The 17,345-nt window shown below is 27.9% G+C and overlaps 2 protein-coding genes and 1 further gene across 4 annotated transcripts in view; 2 read left to right on the plus strand and 1 right to left on the minus strand.

Annotated features, from left to right (window-relative positions):
• LOC117168470 (phosphoinositide 3-kinase regulatory subunit 4) overlaps positions 1 to 4,838 on the minus strand; it is a 38,950-nt gene extending 34,112 nt beyond the window's left edge. The window contains exons 1-4 of one of the 2 annotated variants that reach the window (XM_033354145.1): positions 4,567 to 4,838; positions 2,215 to 2,395; positions 1,989 to 2,132; positions 1,755 to 1,909 (exon numbers count right to left, since the gene is read on the minus strand). In XM_033354145.1, the coding sequence (XP_033210036.1) occupies positions 1,755 to 1,909; positions 1,989 to 2,132; positions 2,215 to 2,395; positions 4,567 to 4,658 (572 nt within the window). In that variant the 5' untranslated portion in view covers positions 4,659 to 4,838. The remainder of the gene's footprint in view (positions 1 to 1,754; positions 1,910 to 1,988; positions 2,133 to 2,214; positions 2,396 to 4,566) is intronic. The other variant, XM_033354146.1, reaches the window with a different exon arrangement.
• A 174-nt stretch (positions 4,839 to 5,012) lies between these two features.
• The window catches only part of LOC117168471 (shootin-1), a 46,564-nt gene continuing 34,231 nt past the window's right edge, over positions 5,013 to 17,345 (plus strand). The window contains exon 1 of one of the 2 annotated variants that reach the window (XM_033354149.1): positions 5,013 to 5,125. The gene's annotated coding sequence lies outside the window, so the exon portion shown is untranslated. Of the gene's footprint in view, positions 5,126 to 16,370; positions 16,509 to 17,345 lie in introns of those variants that run through there. The other variant, XM_033354150.1, reaches the window with a different exon arrangement.
• LOC117168567 lies at positions 5,651 to 5,769 on the plus strand.

Here is a 17,345-nt window from a genome sequence, read left to right on the forward strand (position 1 = left end):
TGTCATGTCCATGCCACTAGAATATGAGTTAATTGTATCCCGGTTATTTAGTAAAAAAAAATTCTAATGCTCTGCTACGCCATGTATCCAAATCGACGCTTCAGTTGGCATCTATCTTTAGTGAAGTGTTTGTCCTGTTGTTTGTATCAGTTCTTCAAATAACCGCTTTGTCAAAATAAGATGTGTGACGAAAAATTGTTTCTGCTTATATAGTGAATATAACTGACAAGCAGGTGAGAAATTTAAGGTAAGTGTAATAAGTTATTAAAGCTTTATAGAAATTATGGTGTAACAAACTCCATGCTTTAATAAGGTATATAACTCTCTCTAACCAGACAATCTACGAAACTTTACCGATGATGCCTAGGCTGTATTGTTTTATTCAGAGTTTAGGTTTATGTTAAAGGACCGTCGAAGATACTTGCTCTTTCGTCCCTTTTAAACCACGAATCGTTTTCATCATGCTTACCTAGTGAGGAAATGGGAACTTCACAGTGACGAAGTGGTTGAAGTTCAACGATCCGCACATAAAGCCACCTTCTATGATTATGATCCGTCAAAGAATGGACCTACATTCTACAAGGTCTGTTACATTATTGTACAAGAAGTTCACCAAGTTTTGGTATATAAAAATAAATCGATGATGCTTACTTTGACGAACCATTTCAAGCCTTCGAAATATTGGATGAAGGTGAGAGTACATGGAAGTGTCTCGTCTGGAGTCAATTTTCTAAAGGGACAGCGATCCACATTTCACGAATTTGTAACGATCAATTTAATTGATTTAAGCATTAATTTATTTAACGCAATATTTAAGAAGTTATTAATTAGGATAAACATTTTTGTAAAATCCCATCACTTTGATCCACAGCAACGTATACGTTTATATATTATGAATTGGCGTTAGAAAGTTATACTTGTTTTTATGTGTTATGTAAGAGTAATTTTACTAAAATAAAATATAAACACATACAAAGTGTATTTTATTCCGTAAAGCAAAAGGAGAATTCACTTTAAAATAATATATTTTTCTCGTTAAAATAGTATGAATTACCATGTTCCTCATAGAAAAATGCTACTTCTACCTATTAAAGCACTAGAAATAAATGTTTAAAGTAGCTGAAAGTACGTACAAATTAGTGTTTATTTCTCCATTCGACACAGTCAAAAGTACCATGTAGTTTAGTTCATTCCACTTTTTCACATAGTTGAACGTGCCATGTATCCCGGTATCTGACAGGCTCAACTCTACTAATAAGTCCTGCCAAAAGTACCATGTAGCACAGGAGAGGTTGCTGAGACCTAACGTTTGTTTCACTGTTCGGCCAACTCAAAAGTACCATGTGGCCCGGTAAGCGTTGATACCTAGCAGCATCGAATGTACCTTTTGTCCATTCAAAAGTACCATGTAAGCCCGGCATATTTCATTAGAAAGATGGCACGTTTAACTAAGAATCCTGTTATTACCACATAAATGGAATAGAAGTTTGACCTTTTTGGGAGATAGTGAAAAATATTTTTGCCACACAGTAAAATTAACTGAAAATGTCTATGTGTCTTAAAACTACCATGTTTTCAAGTACATTCTACTGGAAATTATGGCAAAATTAACCGTGGATTTTTCTCCGTATACGGATTATAAAGATTTACTAATTTTATAATACTTTAATGAGTATCAAGGAATTTCTGAAGATTCCAGGGATTTTAATGGAAGTTCGAAGATTGCATGGGTTTTATTTTTTTTTTAATTTTACCTTCTCCTGGATGTATCGAAAAAGTAAGAGAAGTCAGCCGGATTATCTTCTGGTAAATACGTTGGTTTGAAACTCGCAAAGTCAGTTAATAAAACCCAATTCCAACTTGTTATCATAATGTTTTCGAGTTTGATGTCACCGTGACAAACTCCGAACTGAAAAGTTATTGTACAATTATTTAATGTAGATAGTATTGTTTAATTTAATATATTTATAATCTATTTAGTTTCTAACCTTGTGGGCTTGATGAAGTGCATAAAGAACTTGGAAAGTAATCCACTTTTTTTCTATACTCGATAAAAATGGTCTGGTACTGATACGGTCATAGAGAGAATACTTGACGTACTCTCGCATTATAAAGCCAGCCTTTTCTGTGAGCTACAATTATAAATTAAGAATTGAAAAATAAATGATGAACGTTCATTAATGAATTTAATTACTTGAATTATAGTCTACTTACGATCATTCGTTGAAAGGGTAAGCAATTAACTGCGGATGCTAGTTTCGATCTAATTTCCTCTAATTTATCTTTATAAGTAGACAAAGGTAAAGTTGGATCATGAATGGCAAACACTTTCACGACTATTGAACCCTCTTCTCTACGAGCTCGAGCCACTTTAAAAAATCTTGTGCTTCCCAAACTGAAATTAATGAAAAATAAATAGTGTAATCACTATTTATTCCATGAAACTTATCAAATTTATTCACATTGTAACAACACAAAATAGTTACGTTTTATTAAACCATGCATTTAGAAAATATTAAGAGGCGAAAAATGTAAACTATTTTATGATTATTTCAAAGATTAAGAATATATAAGAAAAAAAGTTGCTAAGACTATGCTAACGTGAAGCGACTTCGTAAAATATTTTAGTATTGATTGCAGTATCAGGATTTTATTTTTCAAGCTTCTTGTTAGATTGGAAGTTCTCAGGTAACTAATAAATGCGTATTGCTTATCCTTAAAAAAATAGAGATGGCTGGACTTCCCGGGTATAATACCAATATATTATTTTTCAATTAATTATATGCATTAATATTAAATGTAATTATGTTGTTGATAATTCAATCACTTTCTTAACAAGTCATCCTTTTGGTTGAAAATTCTTTCATATTTTTGGTTTAAGGTTCATCTTCTGAGTTGGAAACTCATCTCTTTGGTTCAAAAATAATTGTTTTTATACCGAAAACGAAACTACTTAATTTTTGGTCTAAAATGGACTTATATTAGTTAATAATTCAATTATTTAGTTGAAACGTCATTGCAAATCCGTCTTCTTGATAGAAGATTATTTTGGTTAAAAATTAAGAGTTTGTTGATGAAAATTATAGAATTTTGTTAAAAAATCATTCTTTTGAATCAAAATTGGTCTCTTTGGCTTAAATATTCAACCCTTCGTCCGCATAGTGGTTCTTTAGTGGCATTTTTCTATTTCATAACATGTGCTTGAATAATTAATTGTTTAAAATATATAAAGTTGTCACTAGCAAAATAGTTTCACGCAATTTATTCTATAGACTCAGGAAAATAACTGTGAATTTTGCTAGATCTTAATAATAAAAATAAAATTGAAAAAAAACCTCATGGATACAAAGACCCACGATGCGGACCGTGTATGTGAAATTCGCCACGCGGAAACGCGTGCAAAAACGCAAATTTGTGGTGCAAAATGAATAGTTTCTGTCGAGAATTCAACTGTTTTTTATTTTAAATTCGATTTTTTGGTTGTAATATCAACTATTACATTTTTCGTTGAGAATTCATCTTTTTCGTTAAAATTCAACTAGAGTTTGGTTAAAAATTGAAATTTTTTGGTTAAAATTCATTGTTTTGTGGAATATTCGTAATTTCAATTGAAAATTCAACTATTATGTTTAAAAAGTTGTTTTCCTTTGTCAAAATTTGAATTGTTTTGTAGAACATTTGTCTGTTTATGAAGAAAAGTAAACTTTTTGGCTAAAAATGCAACTGTTTATAGTTAAAGTTTAATCTTTTTTGTTTTGTTCACAATTTTTTTTTCTTTGATTTAAAATAATTTTTTTAAACAGAAAATTCAACTATTTCACTTTAAGTATAAAAATTGATCTTTTTAGTTAATAATTCAATCACTTGGTTGAAAATTCTTATTTCTTGTTGCTTAAAAATTTATAAGCTTAAAAATTTGAAGACTATAGGTTCAATATGGATTGAAATATTTACACTTTCGAATTTTAAAGCGTTTTAATTTGGTTTTTCCAAAACCATTACATTGGAAATTGTTTAATTTTAAACAATTCTTGTGAAGAAGAGAGTATCTAATGTTTAAATCTTAAACTGCGACTTGGAGTGTTCTCAATTTATACTAGATCAAGTATCAAAAAGCTTTCTGTTTTTAATTATACAATTTTAAATTATTTACATTAGAGCCAAATCATTTTGAATTATATTAACATGAAATTACTCCAATTGAAACCTGTTTCTATTTAAAAATTATTCAGCTGTAAAGGATTACGTTAAGTCTATGTTAGCATATATATAGCATCAGCCTAAAACATGGCAAACTGTTATTTTTAATAAAAGATTGAAAATTCAGAATCAACACGACAGTGGTTACATTTTCATTAGAATGTGTTCATTACAAAACAAAAATTTAAATTCCAATGATGTTTCCCCAACGTCACAACAATTTATCATTTTTCAAATAAAAACCTTTACATGAAACATAATTAACCTCTTAAATTTTGCAACGTAAGAAGTCATTTTTGAGACTAAAATTGAATTTTAAATAACAGATTATTGGCTTTAAAGAAAAAGGATTGTTGGCTATCTTACCTGATGTCAAAAACCAAATCGCTGTGATCTGTCAAATAATGCTCCACCGGGAATATTTGACTCGGGGCGATTCCTACCAGTTGGTTCCCCATTTTGACTTAATATTATATGCACTAGCCTAAACTCGATGATTTTTTGAAGAAGAAATGGTAATGTTAATGTTCGAGAAGCAAGTGCATCCTGAAAAGCACCCGATCCACTTTGAAATTTTTAGGTTAAGTTCCCAGGAGATGGAAAGGTCGGGAAGATATATAAGACGTGGTGTGAATACAAGGGACGCAGCGCGTGTAGAGTGTACACTTTTGATTCAGGACACTGTGTGTACCATGTCCATGGTGTATGGGTGTGTATGGTGTACACAGGTGTACACATCAATAACCCACGATTGAGGTGCTTTACACAAAACTAAAAACTTTTCCCACTTTTCTTGATAAACAAAACAAGTGTCTTATTACCCAGGATAATTATTAAGAACCTATATTGTGAAGTTTAATATGTAGTTAAAGTTTAGAGAGACTCAAAAATAGATGCGTTGGGCGCAATGCGTCAGAATAATAAGGTACTGTTTCTATTTCCTATAATTAAATTTCTTCAAACTTTCACTCCTCCGCTTTGTTTAAAGTGGGTTTCACTTGAGCCCATACTTTCAGTGATTCGTATCTATACGTTTAAAGTATATCTACAGGTTTTTATCCATTTTTTACAAATAACCTCCAAAATTACAAAAACATTTCTTTGTTTTTGTCCTTTGTCTCTGATGAATTTCAATAAATTGCCAAAATTACGGTGTATTTTTTTTATATTGTAGCGTTATATATATTATATATTCTCATCATTTTTTGTTACAAAAAGTATTTAATAATCAAGGTTTTTTTTATGGCAAATGAAAAGAAAAACGAAAAGTAGGTCAACAATATTTGCGAAATAGGTTAGAATCTTTTAGAAACTGTAATTTAAAATATATAAAAATATAAGTAGCTTGAAACACCTGGTAAAGCTATAATGTTAAATTTTTATGGAATTGTTTATAAGAATTCAAGTCAATCGAGGATCCTTGCAATCAAAATAATAACTTCTAAATCTTGTGTACGTTCATACCACTTTGAAAAAACCAGTTCTCGTCCGATCACTGTAGTTAAACAAAGTTGGGCGCGGTTAGTACTTGGATGGGTGACCGCTTGGGAATACCGCGTGACGTACTCAAGTCTTTTTTTACATTTATTGTTACCATTGTTATGAATATCGAAATATTTACCAAATTATTCAATATACATTTTTTAAAGTAGATTTTATAAATGTACTTTAATCGTTCATAATTATTGAAAGTGTTTGGAATTGAACAATATTTTCACATGTAGAATATTTATAATATATTTAAATACACAAAATTTCAAGAATTTACAATTCTTAATGAAGTTCTAAAAATTAAACGATTTCCAATTATCCCGTTGTTTATAATCAGGAAAATATCAGAAAACCCCAGACTGCCATGGAATTTACGATAAACTAAAATTAATTTGATTATTTTGCTGAGAATGTAACAATATTGTCAAATTCATTTTTATTGGTGAAAAATCGGCGTTTTTTGACTCATTCAAACTGATTTTTGTTTAAAAAAATTTTAAAAATTTAAAATATCAACCATTTCATTTTTTTAAATTCATCTTTTTGTGGAAAAATCAAATACTTAGTGGAAAATGGAATCATTTTTTAAAAAATCATTTTTTTGGTTTAATTATTCATAATTTAAGTTCACGATCCACTCTTATGTTCAAAATTTAACTATTTTGTTAAACATTATTATTTTTTTAATTGACTATTTAACTATTGTATGTTTGGTTGAAAATGTATCTTTTTAACTTGAAAATTCAATTAGTTGGTTGAGAATTCTTGTATTTTGTTAAAAAATCGTCTTTTGTGGCAGAATAATAATCTGAATGCTCAAGGATTCATTTTTTAATTCAAGAATTCATTTTCCTGGTTAAAAATTAAACTATTAGTTTGAAAATTCATTTAAAAATTTAAAAGTTTCGTTGAAAATATTCATGTATTTTGTTTAAAAAATTTTTTTGTAGAAAATTAATATTTTTGATTGAAAATTTAACTATGAGATTGAAAATTAATCTATAAATTCAAAAGTTTGGTTAAAAATATACATTTATTTTGTTCAAAAACAATTTTGTGTAGAAAATTAATATTTTTGGTTGATAATTTAACTATTAGATTGAAAATTAATTTATAAATTCAAAAGTTTGGTTGAAAATATTTATGTACTTTTTTTAAAAAAATGTTGTAGAAAATTAATATTTTTGGTTGGAAATTAATTTCTTTGGCTAAACATTATTTTTTTGATTGACATTTTTTTTAACTGAAAATTTAACTGTTCCATTTTTGTCGAAAGTGCATCCTTTTTGATAGACATCTAATGTACTTGGTTGAAAAATCGTCTGTTTGAAAATGTTACTGTTTTGTTAAACCTATATTTTATTTGGTTAACATTTTTTTGTTTACTGAAAAGTTAATTTTTCTAAGTTGGGTATTTATCTTTTTTTGATAAAAATTCGTCTTTTTGGTAGAAAATTTGGCTTATTAGTTGAGACTTCATCTTTTGATTTTTCTATAAACATTATATTTTTGGTTAAAAATTTATCTTTTTATTTGAAAATTCATGTATTTTGTTGAAGATTCATCATTTTAGTTAAAAATTTATTTCCGTGGTTGCAAAATTTAACTATTTTGTTGAAATTTCGTTTCTTTTTTAAATTAAAAATTAGATGAAAACGTAACTATTCCATTTTTAGTGAAAAAATTCATTTATTTGGTTCAAATCTTATCTTTGTTGGTTGGAAATCTAACTCTTGTTGGAAATTCCTCGTTTTTGTTTGAAAATTTGTCTGTTTTGATTGAGAATTGAACTGATTTTCTGAAAAATCGTTTAATTATTGTTAATAATTCATTTTTTATCGATGATTCATGACTTTGAACATCTTTTTTTGGTGTTGAAAATTCATTTTCTTTAACTGAAAATTTAATTCTTCCATTTTTGGGTCAAAAATGATCTTTTTTGAGTTAAAAACTCAATTATTTGGTTAAAAATTCATATATTGTACGTTTGTTTTTTTCTATATGTCACTAATATGGTTTAACATAAATTTAGAAGCAAACCTTTTTTTTGTATTATCATTATTGATATCCTATGTGTTAGGTTATTTTTATACCTAAAAAAAATTTAGAACGGTCAGGGAAAATGAAATATTGGTCAGGGAATATAAAAATTGAGATTTTTTTAGCAACTCTGCATATTTTCATTACTTTTGGTAACCTTTTCAAAAAACTGTAATCAGCCTTAATTAAACTTTTCATTTGCGGACTTTTTATCACAAGATGATTATTCCGATTAAAATTCTTGTGTCAAGGAGTCAGAAATGCACCTATGAGAGTCAAAATCTTTCGACTCCTTAAAGGAAGGAAATCGTATTAATTGTAGATTTCAAGAAAACGGTTAGTTTATATTATTACTCATATAAGTTTTGTTTGATAGAATGTTAGGTAAAACTCAAAGTTTCCAAAATGAAATTTCTTGCACTTCTCTGTTATTTTTATTAATTTATAATTTATTAAAGAACTAATTCAGAAACACTCTAAGGATACAAATAAATTTTGTAACCTAATTAACGGTAACATTAGATGATTCATATGTTGTCTTTCGAGTTTCTTTGATATATTTCAAAAACTGGCTGTAATCATGAATTTTTCTTTTGAATTTTTAATTCTTAATAATAAAAGTTCATAAAAAACGGCGTGTGCAGTAGTTTAGGCACATTTAATATTGTATTTTATATTTCTCATGGAAAAGGGGATTTTTGTTTGTAAAAACAGTCTGACGGGATGGAAAAAGGGCTTTTGGATTTCAAAGGGAGTCTGAGAGAATGAAAAAATGTTTGATTATAAAAAGACTGATGGAATAGAAAAGGCGATTTCGTTTGCGGTTATTATTATTTATTTATTTAGTTTTTATTATTATTTATTGTCTGTTGTTCATAGGCCATAAAAGGTTTTTATATAGTTCAATAGATTCACTTCATCTGAGTTAAAATATTTCATACCTTAAATATTGGTATATTTCAAGAATTGAGAATGTTGTCTCTCATAATGTTAATCAAATTTACAAATCTGAATATATCATATTTTAATCTGGCAATGCAGGCCTGTTAAGTATATAAATCTTTTTTTTTTTCATCATAACGATTAGATCTAGTACTTACAATATTGCTTTATTTCCAAAAAGAAGAAAGTTTTTCTCGCATAAACGGTACGAAAATGTATAAATCTATACATATGATAACTTTATTTGATCATAGAGTGTTTCTGAATACACCAATAGACTCATCTTGTCAAAGTTAATAAATTTTATACGTGTTATGTTGCTATATTCCTAATATTAAAAAAATTAATTATAGCTAAAAATTAAAAATTTCACAATTTTTGAATTTGAAGATATTTGTACCGAGATGGCTATAAAGACTCTATAAAATTATATCAGTTAAATACCATCCAGTGTTAGAAAAAATTCGGGTCACAAGGCCAAGCATTACAGCTTGCCATAAAAATTAGTAAAATAAAATATAACGAACAGAAAATAGTAAAATGACTAATTAACACCTGAAAATGACTAATTGCATCATATTTCTTTGTAAAGAAATCTCTTTATTGTCTGCAAACTACTTTTCAAATAGTCGGTTTTCACATGTTATAAAATTATCACGCACTTTATAATTGACATGAGTTACGTTCCTCTCCTTGTTTTCAAGAGATAAGGAGGGGAAGAATAATTTAAGCCAATAACGCAAATTGAAGATGATTTTTAAATTTTTCAGTAAATGATTTAGAACCTTTTGGAAAATCTTCTCTCTAGTCAAAAATTAAAATATAATTCGGGAGAAAAGAAAAAAAGTTTGGCATTTTGCCAAAAAACGCAAACCAATTTTAAGTCTGGAAAAATCACGTTCATAAGTATTTCTATTCAGGTTCTGTTTAAGCCACTTATACTGACATATTTTGAAGTGCTGCTTACGAATATGATCATGGAATTATTTGAAAATTATTTTTTCAAAGTCAACTCAAGAAATTAGTCATCCGATTGCCAAAAATAGAAATTATTAGTCATTTCTCCGTCATGAAAAGAGATAGGATGTGATCGAATCCACCCGTCTCTTTTTTGAAATCACCCTTTCGATTTAAAATTAAAAAAAGTTTTTATAAACATTTAGAATTTATGTATGAAACCGTTTAACATGTAATAATTTTTTAATTATAAAATTCCCGTATATAAACAATTAAATTTTCTTATAAATAAAAAAATAGTAATTGTAGATAAAAATTTAATTAATTTAATATATGAAAATTAAATTCAATAATATTATAAACTTTTCGGGAATTTCATTATTCGGAAATTTACCAATTTTATAATTCGGGAATTTTAGTTTTCGGTATTTTCCAGCCGTCCCTTCTCGAAAGAAAATTGCTGAATTATAAAATGCCCGAATCTGTATGAACATTAAAAAATTTAATTATACTATAATTTTAATTGTAATATTTATAAAATTTTATAAATAAAAAAATGTCCTTTTTTTTAATTCGGGAATTTGTTAGTTCCAATATTTTATAATTCAGCAATTTTCTGTCGGGAATTTTATTATTAGGTAATTTACAAATTCGGGAATATTATAAACTGTCGGCAATTTCATTATTAGGGAATTTTTCAATTTGTTAGTATTATTGGTATACTATATCAGCTTTACGGGATTTCTTTTATAAAAAAATAGAGATAAACGCTAGAGAAGATTTTAAACGAAATTAGCGCATAACCTTAAATTTGTAAGTAATTTTAAAAATAAATCAATCTACAACTCTTAAGTAATTCAAAAATTTAATCCATACATTACCTTGGCATTCTCTTAATACAATTTCGTTGAAAAACATAAAAGACAAAAAAAGTCAGTTACCAAAAAACCAAAACTTTAATTAAATTTTTGTCTTTCTTTTATCTCCCCGAACTGATATTTTACTTTTGGACTAGGAAGAATATTTTCCAAATGATTTTAAATCATGTACTGCAAAAGTCGGAAGTCATCGAAGTAAACAATTACCAAAATCCCTGATTTGAGGTCAAATGATATCCGTGTTCCAAATAAAAATAATTGTTTTATCTGTGTTTTTCTAGAAGCATGATAGTGATTTTTTTCTAATATTGATTTTAGAACAGAAAATAGTTTGCGAAAACTAGAAGAAACTTCCTGGACAGACAAGTTTAAATTTAAAATAAAATATTTATAGATGCTCCATACATGTTTCCCTCGATCTTTCCTTATTTTCTATAGTCCTAAATGCTATTCGCATGTATTATTCTAGAGATCTCTCATATTTAGTTACTAGTCAGCATAGATAGTCGCAGGAAGTAGTAAGAGGTCGTAAGTAAAAAATCTCTCCTTTCTTTTCCAGCATCAATTCAACGAGTTACGAAAACCCTTTACTTGTGAAAGTACATTCAACTCAATTTAGCACTTATACTGCGTTTCTTTCGCAGTTATCTTAGACTTTTCCAATATGGTTTACACGGTACATTATGCATGGTTTTCATAATTTTAAAGAAAAGATAGTTTTATAAAATCATGACCTTTTTCTGCATTTTCATAATCAGTATTGTCGGCAGTGATGGGAATTAACTAGTTTCTTTTCACTAGTTACTTTTATGTTAACGATAATGGTCACGGAGTTACTTTTTTAAGTAAATAACTGATTAATAACCATGTAGTTACATTTTTTTCAGAAACATTAACCATAAAAATCGTTACTTCTTGAGTTACCTCTGAAATCTAGTTTACAATTCTTTTTTATGACAATCATTTGTACTTCTTTTGTACAGCAAGCATTACATTGAACTCGAGAAGGGATATATTTAACGACGAAGCTTTCGAAAAATTATTGCTGTTAAAAATAAGCAAAGCATACACAGATACGGCGGTCTAATGAACTTTTTAAAAAGTGAAAAAGTGACCCAGTGACTAAAATTGAATAGAAGTGTCTAATGTGCATTAATAACGTGACTAATGTTATTTTTCTTTAAAATTAATTTTTAAAAATTCGATGAAATTTATCAGAACTCCAGGTGGATTTTAACGAATTCAGAATACATTTTTTAAAATCCAATGCATAAAATAAAATTCAAGTGCATCGGGAGGAATTTAAGAGAAATGAAAAGAATTTGATGAAATTCATAACAATTAAAGCTGAATTAATAAAATTCAAGAGAATTGAAAAAGATGTTAAAAATCCAAAATATTCCACTGATTTCAGTTAAATTAGAGCGTATTTAGAAGAAATTGAAGAGGTATTGATGAAATTCATAAGAATTTGAAAGAATATAAAATTGGCGTGAACATAATTCAGGACCCATTTCACAGAAAAACGCTGATGTTAAATTTGTTGCAGCTCAAATTGTATTGAGCTCCTAATGATCATTTGAGAGAGTTTTCAAGTCTCAAATGTATTCCTCTGAACGTAGGTGCCCATGTGGGCATGTAGGGGAAAGTATCATTTGGAGATTGAATTTTGGCTTATGCAGAGTTGTGGAGTTCTGAACCGCGCTGTCAGCCACCTGAATACCTGTCAAAGCAACTATTCGCTTTGCGATATTAGCCTAAATAATTGTTGATAAGGAAACCAATTGAAACAATATTTACCTAATTTTCAAATTTCTTTCATTTAATAGGGCGTACCAGTCACTTAGAATAAAATTATAACTTCCTAATGCAACTTCCATAAGTTAGGTTAGTCATGCCCATTGACATTTAAACTAAAGCCGGGATGTATAGAAAAGGTCATGACCGTCTACATATACAATAAAGTATTTTTACTCCAATCACTAGCTCACTTCACTTCGTTGAATACTGAGGGGATAACAATTGACCGAATGCATGGGAATCGATTAATTTTTGCTCTTTTTTTCGAATATCTTCGTAGAAAGTAATTTTTCTGTATAAGTTCAATTGAAAAATAGTTTTTCTTTTTTAGGGACTATCTAATGCATTAATAAAATGATAATAATTTTCGTTCATGCGTGCGTTAGGGCTGAGCGCTGGTTGTCTACCCTTTGAAGCGCGATTCAAAATTACATTGAAAAACAATTCTTGTAATTTAAATGAATAATTATTAAAATATACACAAAAATGTATACAAATTGTGTAACTTTTGATTTCAGACAAGAAAAAAATTTATAACACATATTTGATGAATAACAGTTTATTTTCATTGAATTTGAAAGACTAATATTTATCAAAATATTTGTTAATAGATACATTTTTTTAAATACCATATGATATTTCAGCAGCTTGATATAGAGAAGCTAATTGCAGAATATAATAGTGATAATATTTTAATAATTCTAAAATAAAATTTCAGATTGTTTTTTTCGATTGAGAAGTGACAAAACGACGCTTGAAGTAAAAAAAAAAAAGAAAGCATAACTACAATGCAGTCGTGATAATTTATGTATTTATAGGTTATATAATTATATGAATTCCCAGAAAAATATGTACAAAATATTTAAAACTTATAAATAATTATTTTCAATCACTTTTCCAAGAAATTTCTTTTTAAATTAAATGTTTTGTCAAATATAATTTGGCCTTTGGAATTCACTGAAAATAAACTGTTATTAATATAATATATGTGTTGTATTTTTTTTGACTGAAATAAAAGTTACACAATTTGTATATATCCTTGTGGATATTTTAAGAATTATTTACTTAAATTACAAGAATTGTTTTTTAATTTAATTTTGATTCGCGCGCCAAGTGTGGCCAATGAGCTAACTTCAGCTAACTTCACTTTGTTAAAAGCTGAGGGGGAAAAATGAATCGAATGCATAGAACAAAACTTTATTTTTGTAATATATTTGTAATTAATCATCATTATTACTATTTTATTATTTCATTATATAGTAATTTAAAAATAAAAACTATTTTTTAACTACACTTATATGGAAAAAATTACCTTTTACGAAGATGTTAGCAAAATAAGGCAAAAATGAACTGAATCCCATACATTTGGTACCTTATTTTCCCCTCAGCAATCTACGAAGTGAAGTTAGCTGTTTATTGAAGTGAAAATACCTAATAGGCTTTTATCTCATCAGTTTGAATGTTCCTGCCAGTATACTTGAAACATTGCAATGTTTCACGAAACTCCCAATGTTTCATGAAACTTATCATCAGGCTAAAGTTTCATGCAAATTTACATCCCTACTCATCGCGAAAAACAAATTTCTGTTTTTATTATACAATTGTATTTACCTTATCTTTCATGTATGACACTAGCCACTGCAAGATTAGATATCTAAGGTACCTTTAAACTTCCGCAGAAAATCTAGTGAAAATTTGTTCGAACGACCAGGCATCAATTTCGATGCAGACGGTCACGACTTAGTTTGTACATCCAGGCATTGGTGGTTTGAATGTCATATAGTAGGTTTTGACTAACCTAACATTTGGATATTACATCACGCCAAGTACTATTTTTATTCCAAGATTATTTAGTCGCTGGTAAATGGGAGGAAATAAAAAGTTAGGTAATTATTATTATAACTTATCTGCTTATTAACATCTGTTTCATTTAAATAACGACCGACAAAATGATCTTAACAGGTGACTTACATTTTGTAGACGACACGTCACGTTGCACTGGGTGAGAAAAAACAATGTCTAAATGATGCTTTTCCACTAGATTCTCCGAATGAACCTGTGTGGCTCAAATTTGTTGCAACTCTATTGAACACCGATTTCGGTGTACATTGGAGGATCGGCGATTTTCTGTGTTAACAGAATTTTCAATAAATGGAAAAAAATTTGTAATAAAAAATACAATTAATTACATAAAATAAAAGAGATTTGAGAAAAATTAATAGAATTCGACGGAATTTATAAAGATTCATGGTGAAGTAAAAAAAAGTTAGGATAAATTAATAATAATTGAGAATAAGTTCCAAATAAATGGAAAAAATACAAAATATGCCATTGACTTAAGAAAATTGAAGTGAATTTAGAAGAATTCAAGGAAATTTAAGAGATTTCAATTAAATTTAAGAGAATTAAATCAAATTCACGAAATTGAACCTGTTGCGAACTAATTATTATTCATAGTTTTATGAATAATTTAGCTTAAATTACATTTTTATACCAAAATTAGTTTCAAAATAGTGAATAATAATTGTAAATTACTTTGTACACTCAAGTTCTTTGTATGGATTAAAAAAAAGTTTGTTGACCAATGCCATTTCAAATCAAGCTAAGGATTTTAGAATAATTTAGTGTTTGTATATATTATTCTATGGTAAAAATAAACAAACCCGTATTTTACATTTTATTACAAAACATTTAGATTTGCTAAATTCATTCGAATATTACCTGCGAATACTCAAAAATTGACAGCTATTTTTCTAAAAATGTAGTATTTTTCGAAGGAGAGTAGTTATTTGGGAGTTTCTTTTTTATTCAATCTAGAAATCTTGATCTTTCAATTGATCCCAAAAAATGTAATATTTTTCGAACGAGAGTAGTTATTTGGGAGTTTCTTTTTTATTCAATCTAGAAATCTTGATCTTTCAATTGATCCCAAAAAATGTTTAAATAATGTCAAAATGGCGGTTGTTTTTTTTAAAAAAAAAAAAGTGGATTTCCTAAAAACTCCCATTTTTGAACATTTTTTAAAAATAGCCGGCGATATTAACTAAATATCTAGTGACTTTCGTTCTTGGTAACCCACTGTATCATATTGAAAAGGATTATTTTTGAATAATAAAATTTTTGCATTTTTCTCAAAAACAACGAAAGGTACATCAATGGTAATAAAACATTTTAAATACTAAGAAAAGTTCTACGAAAAATATATCTTGCTCTTTTGTGATATTTTTAGTGTACGTGAAAAAATAAAAAATTATATTTGCAGAAACATAATTTGACCCTGACTCAAAAATGTTTAATCCCTATAAAACTGATAGGATGTCTTTCTTATATAAGCAGAAGCTTTAAACAAGATATAAGGAAAAAAAGGGTGGAGCTTTCTAGAAAATCATCTTTATTTTTTTATTGAATTTTGAAAACACGCCAGGAAGATTTTCAGGAAAATTCCACCTTTTTATTTTTCCAATAGTTTAAAAATGTTTCTGCTAAAATGAAAAAGGCATTCTATAAGTTTATGCAAGAAAACGATGCAAACTATCACAGAAGAGTGATAAATATTTTTGGAGAACTGTTCTACATTTTGCAACTTTTATCTGGAAATTTTTTTTTACTTTTCGTTGTTTCCAAGAAAAATGAAAAAATTCGATTTTTCAAAAAGAATTTTTGGTATATGTGAAGAAGTGGTACACATCTATTCACCCCCATAAAATCCACTTTCAATAATTTTAGAAAAGCGGCCGTCATTTTGTCATTTTAAAAATTATTTAATTTTTGTAGGGTCAGTTGAAAGACCAAGAATTGTCACATTAAAATTTGGATACCTTAATAAATGTTAAGACTAAAAGCATAATTCTTTGTTTAAAAATTCAAATCTATTATCGAAATAGAAATAAGTTTCAACATGATCTTTTCTTTGAATATAAAATTTGTGAATGGATTTCCGACTGCGGGTCTAGTGACTTATTACGGATGTGTTTACCGAGTTTCATTGAAATTTATCAGTAAATCCAGGAATGATTATTCAGCAACGATGACTCAATGTGTAAAAGGTAATCAGTAATATTATCAAATGTGTCAAATGAGACAAACGTGTTATATCAGGAAATCACGGAATACGCATTCTATAACACTCTCTTCTTGCAAGAATCATTTTTTCTCTACCACGTTGGCTGCATCGATGACGTAATCTATTTATTTTTAAAGGTAATTAATTATTTATTCACTATCGCATCAATGCAAGAGTGATTCGCTTTGTAAAAGTATAGTGAATCTCATACGTAGGAATATTGTGTTTACAAAACATGGATTGATCATATATCAATGGCGCAAAAACGTTCACAGACAGGTGGGGCTAGACTTCATTTAATTTACATTTTTTTCTTTACTCATTCCTTACTTATTTCCTTATTATTGTTCACTTATCTGTATAGCAGTGATGGGTAAGTTACATTTTAAAAAGAACTAGTTGTTGCTGTCGTTACTTCCTAGTTAACTTTTTAGTTAAAAATTAATAGTTAACAACAAAATAACGCATTTTCAACAAAATATTTATCAGTAACCGAAAGAATGAGTTTGTAACAAAAGAAAGAAAGATGAATTCCCAACGAAAAAAGTAATAATTGTTATTTCAACCAAATTAGATGAATTGTCAGACAAATTTTGCAAATAAAAAGATAAACTGTTAACTAAAACGATGAATCTTTAACCAAAAAAGTCATTGTTAACAGAGGAGTTCGAACTTACAAACAAATTAATTAAATTTCTAGCCAAAAAAATCAATTATTAATGAAAAATGTGGTAATTGGTATATTAAAACCAAAAAAGATTTGAATTTTTAAGAATTAATTTTTCAGTAAAAAATAATTGTTTACAAACAAAAATTTTCAAAAAAAAATAGTTACATTTTTAAACAAAGAGATGAATTGTGGGTCCGGATGTAATAAGGGCACATAAAATTTTTTCGTGCGAAAACGAAGTCCCCTGGAGGCTTTAGAAAAAATTCTCGAATTTTAATTTTCAAAAGATATATATGGATGTAAA

This window comes from Belonocnema kinseyi, chromosome 2 (assembly GCF_010883055.1).
Source record: "Belonocnema kinseyi isolate 2016_QV_RU_SX_M_011 chromosome 2, B_treatae_v1, whole genome shotgun sequence".
Taxonomy (NCBI): Eukaryota; Metazoa; Arthropoda; class Insecta; order Hymenoptera; family Cynipidae; genus Belonocnema; species Belonocnema kinseyi.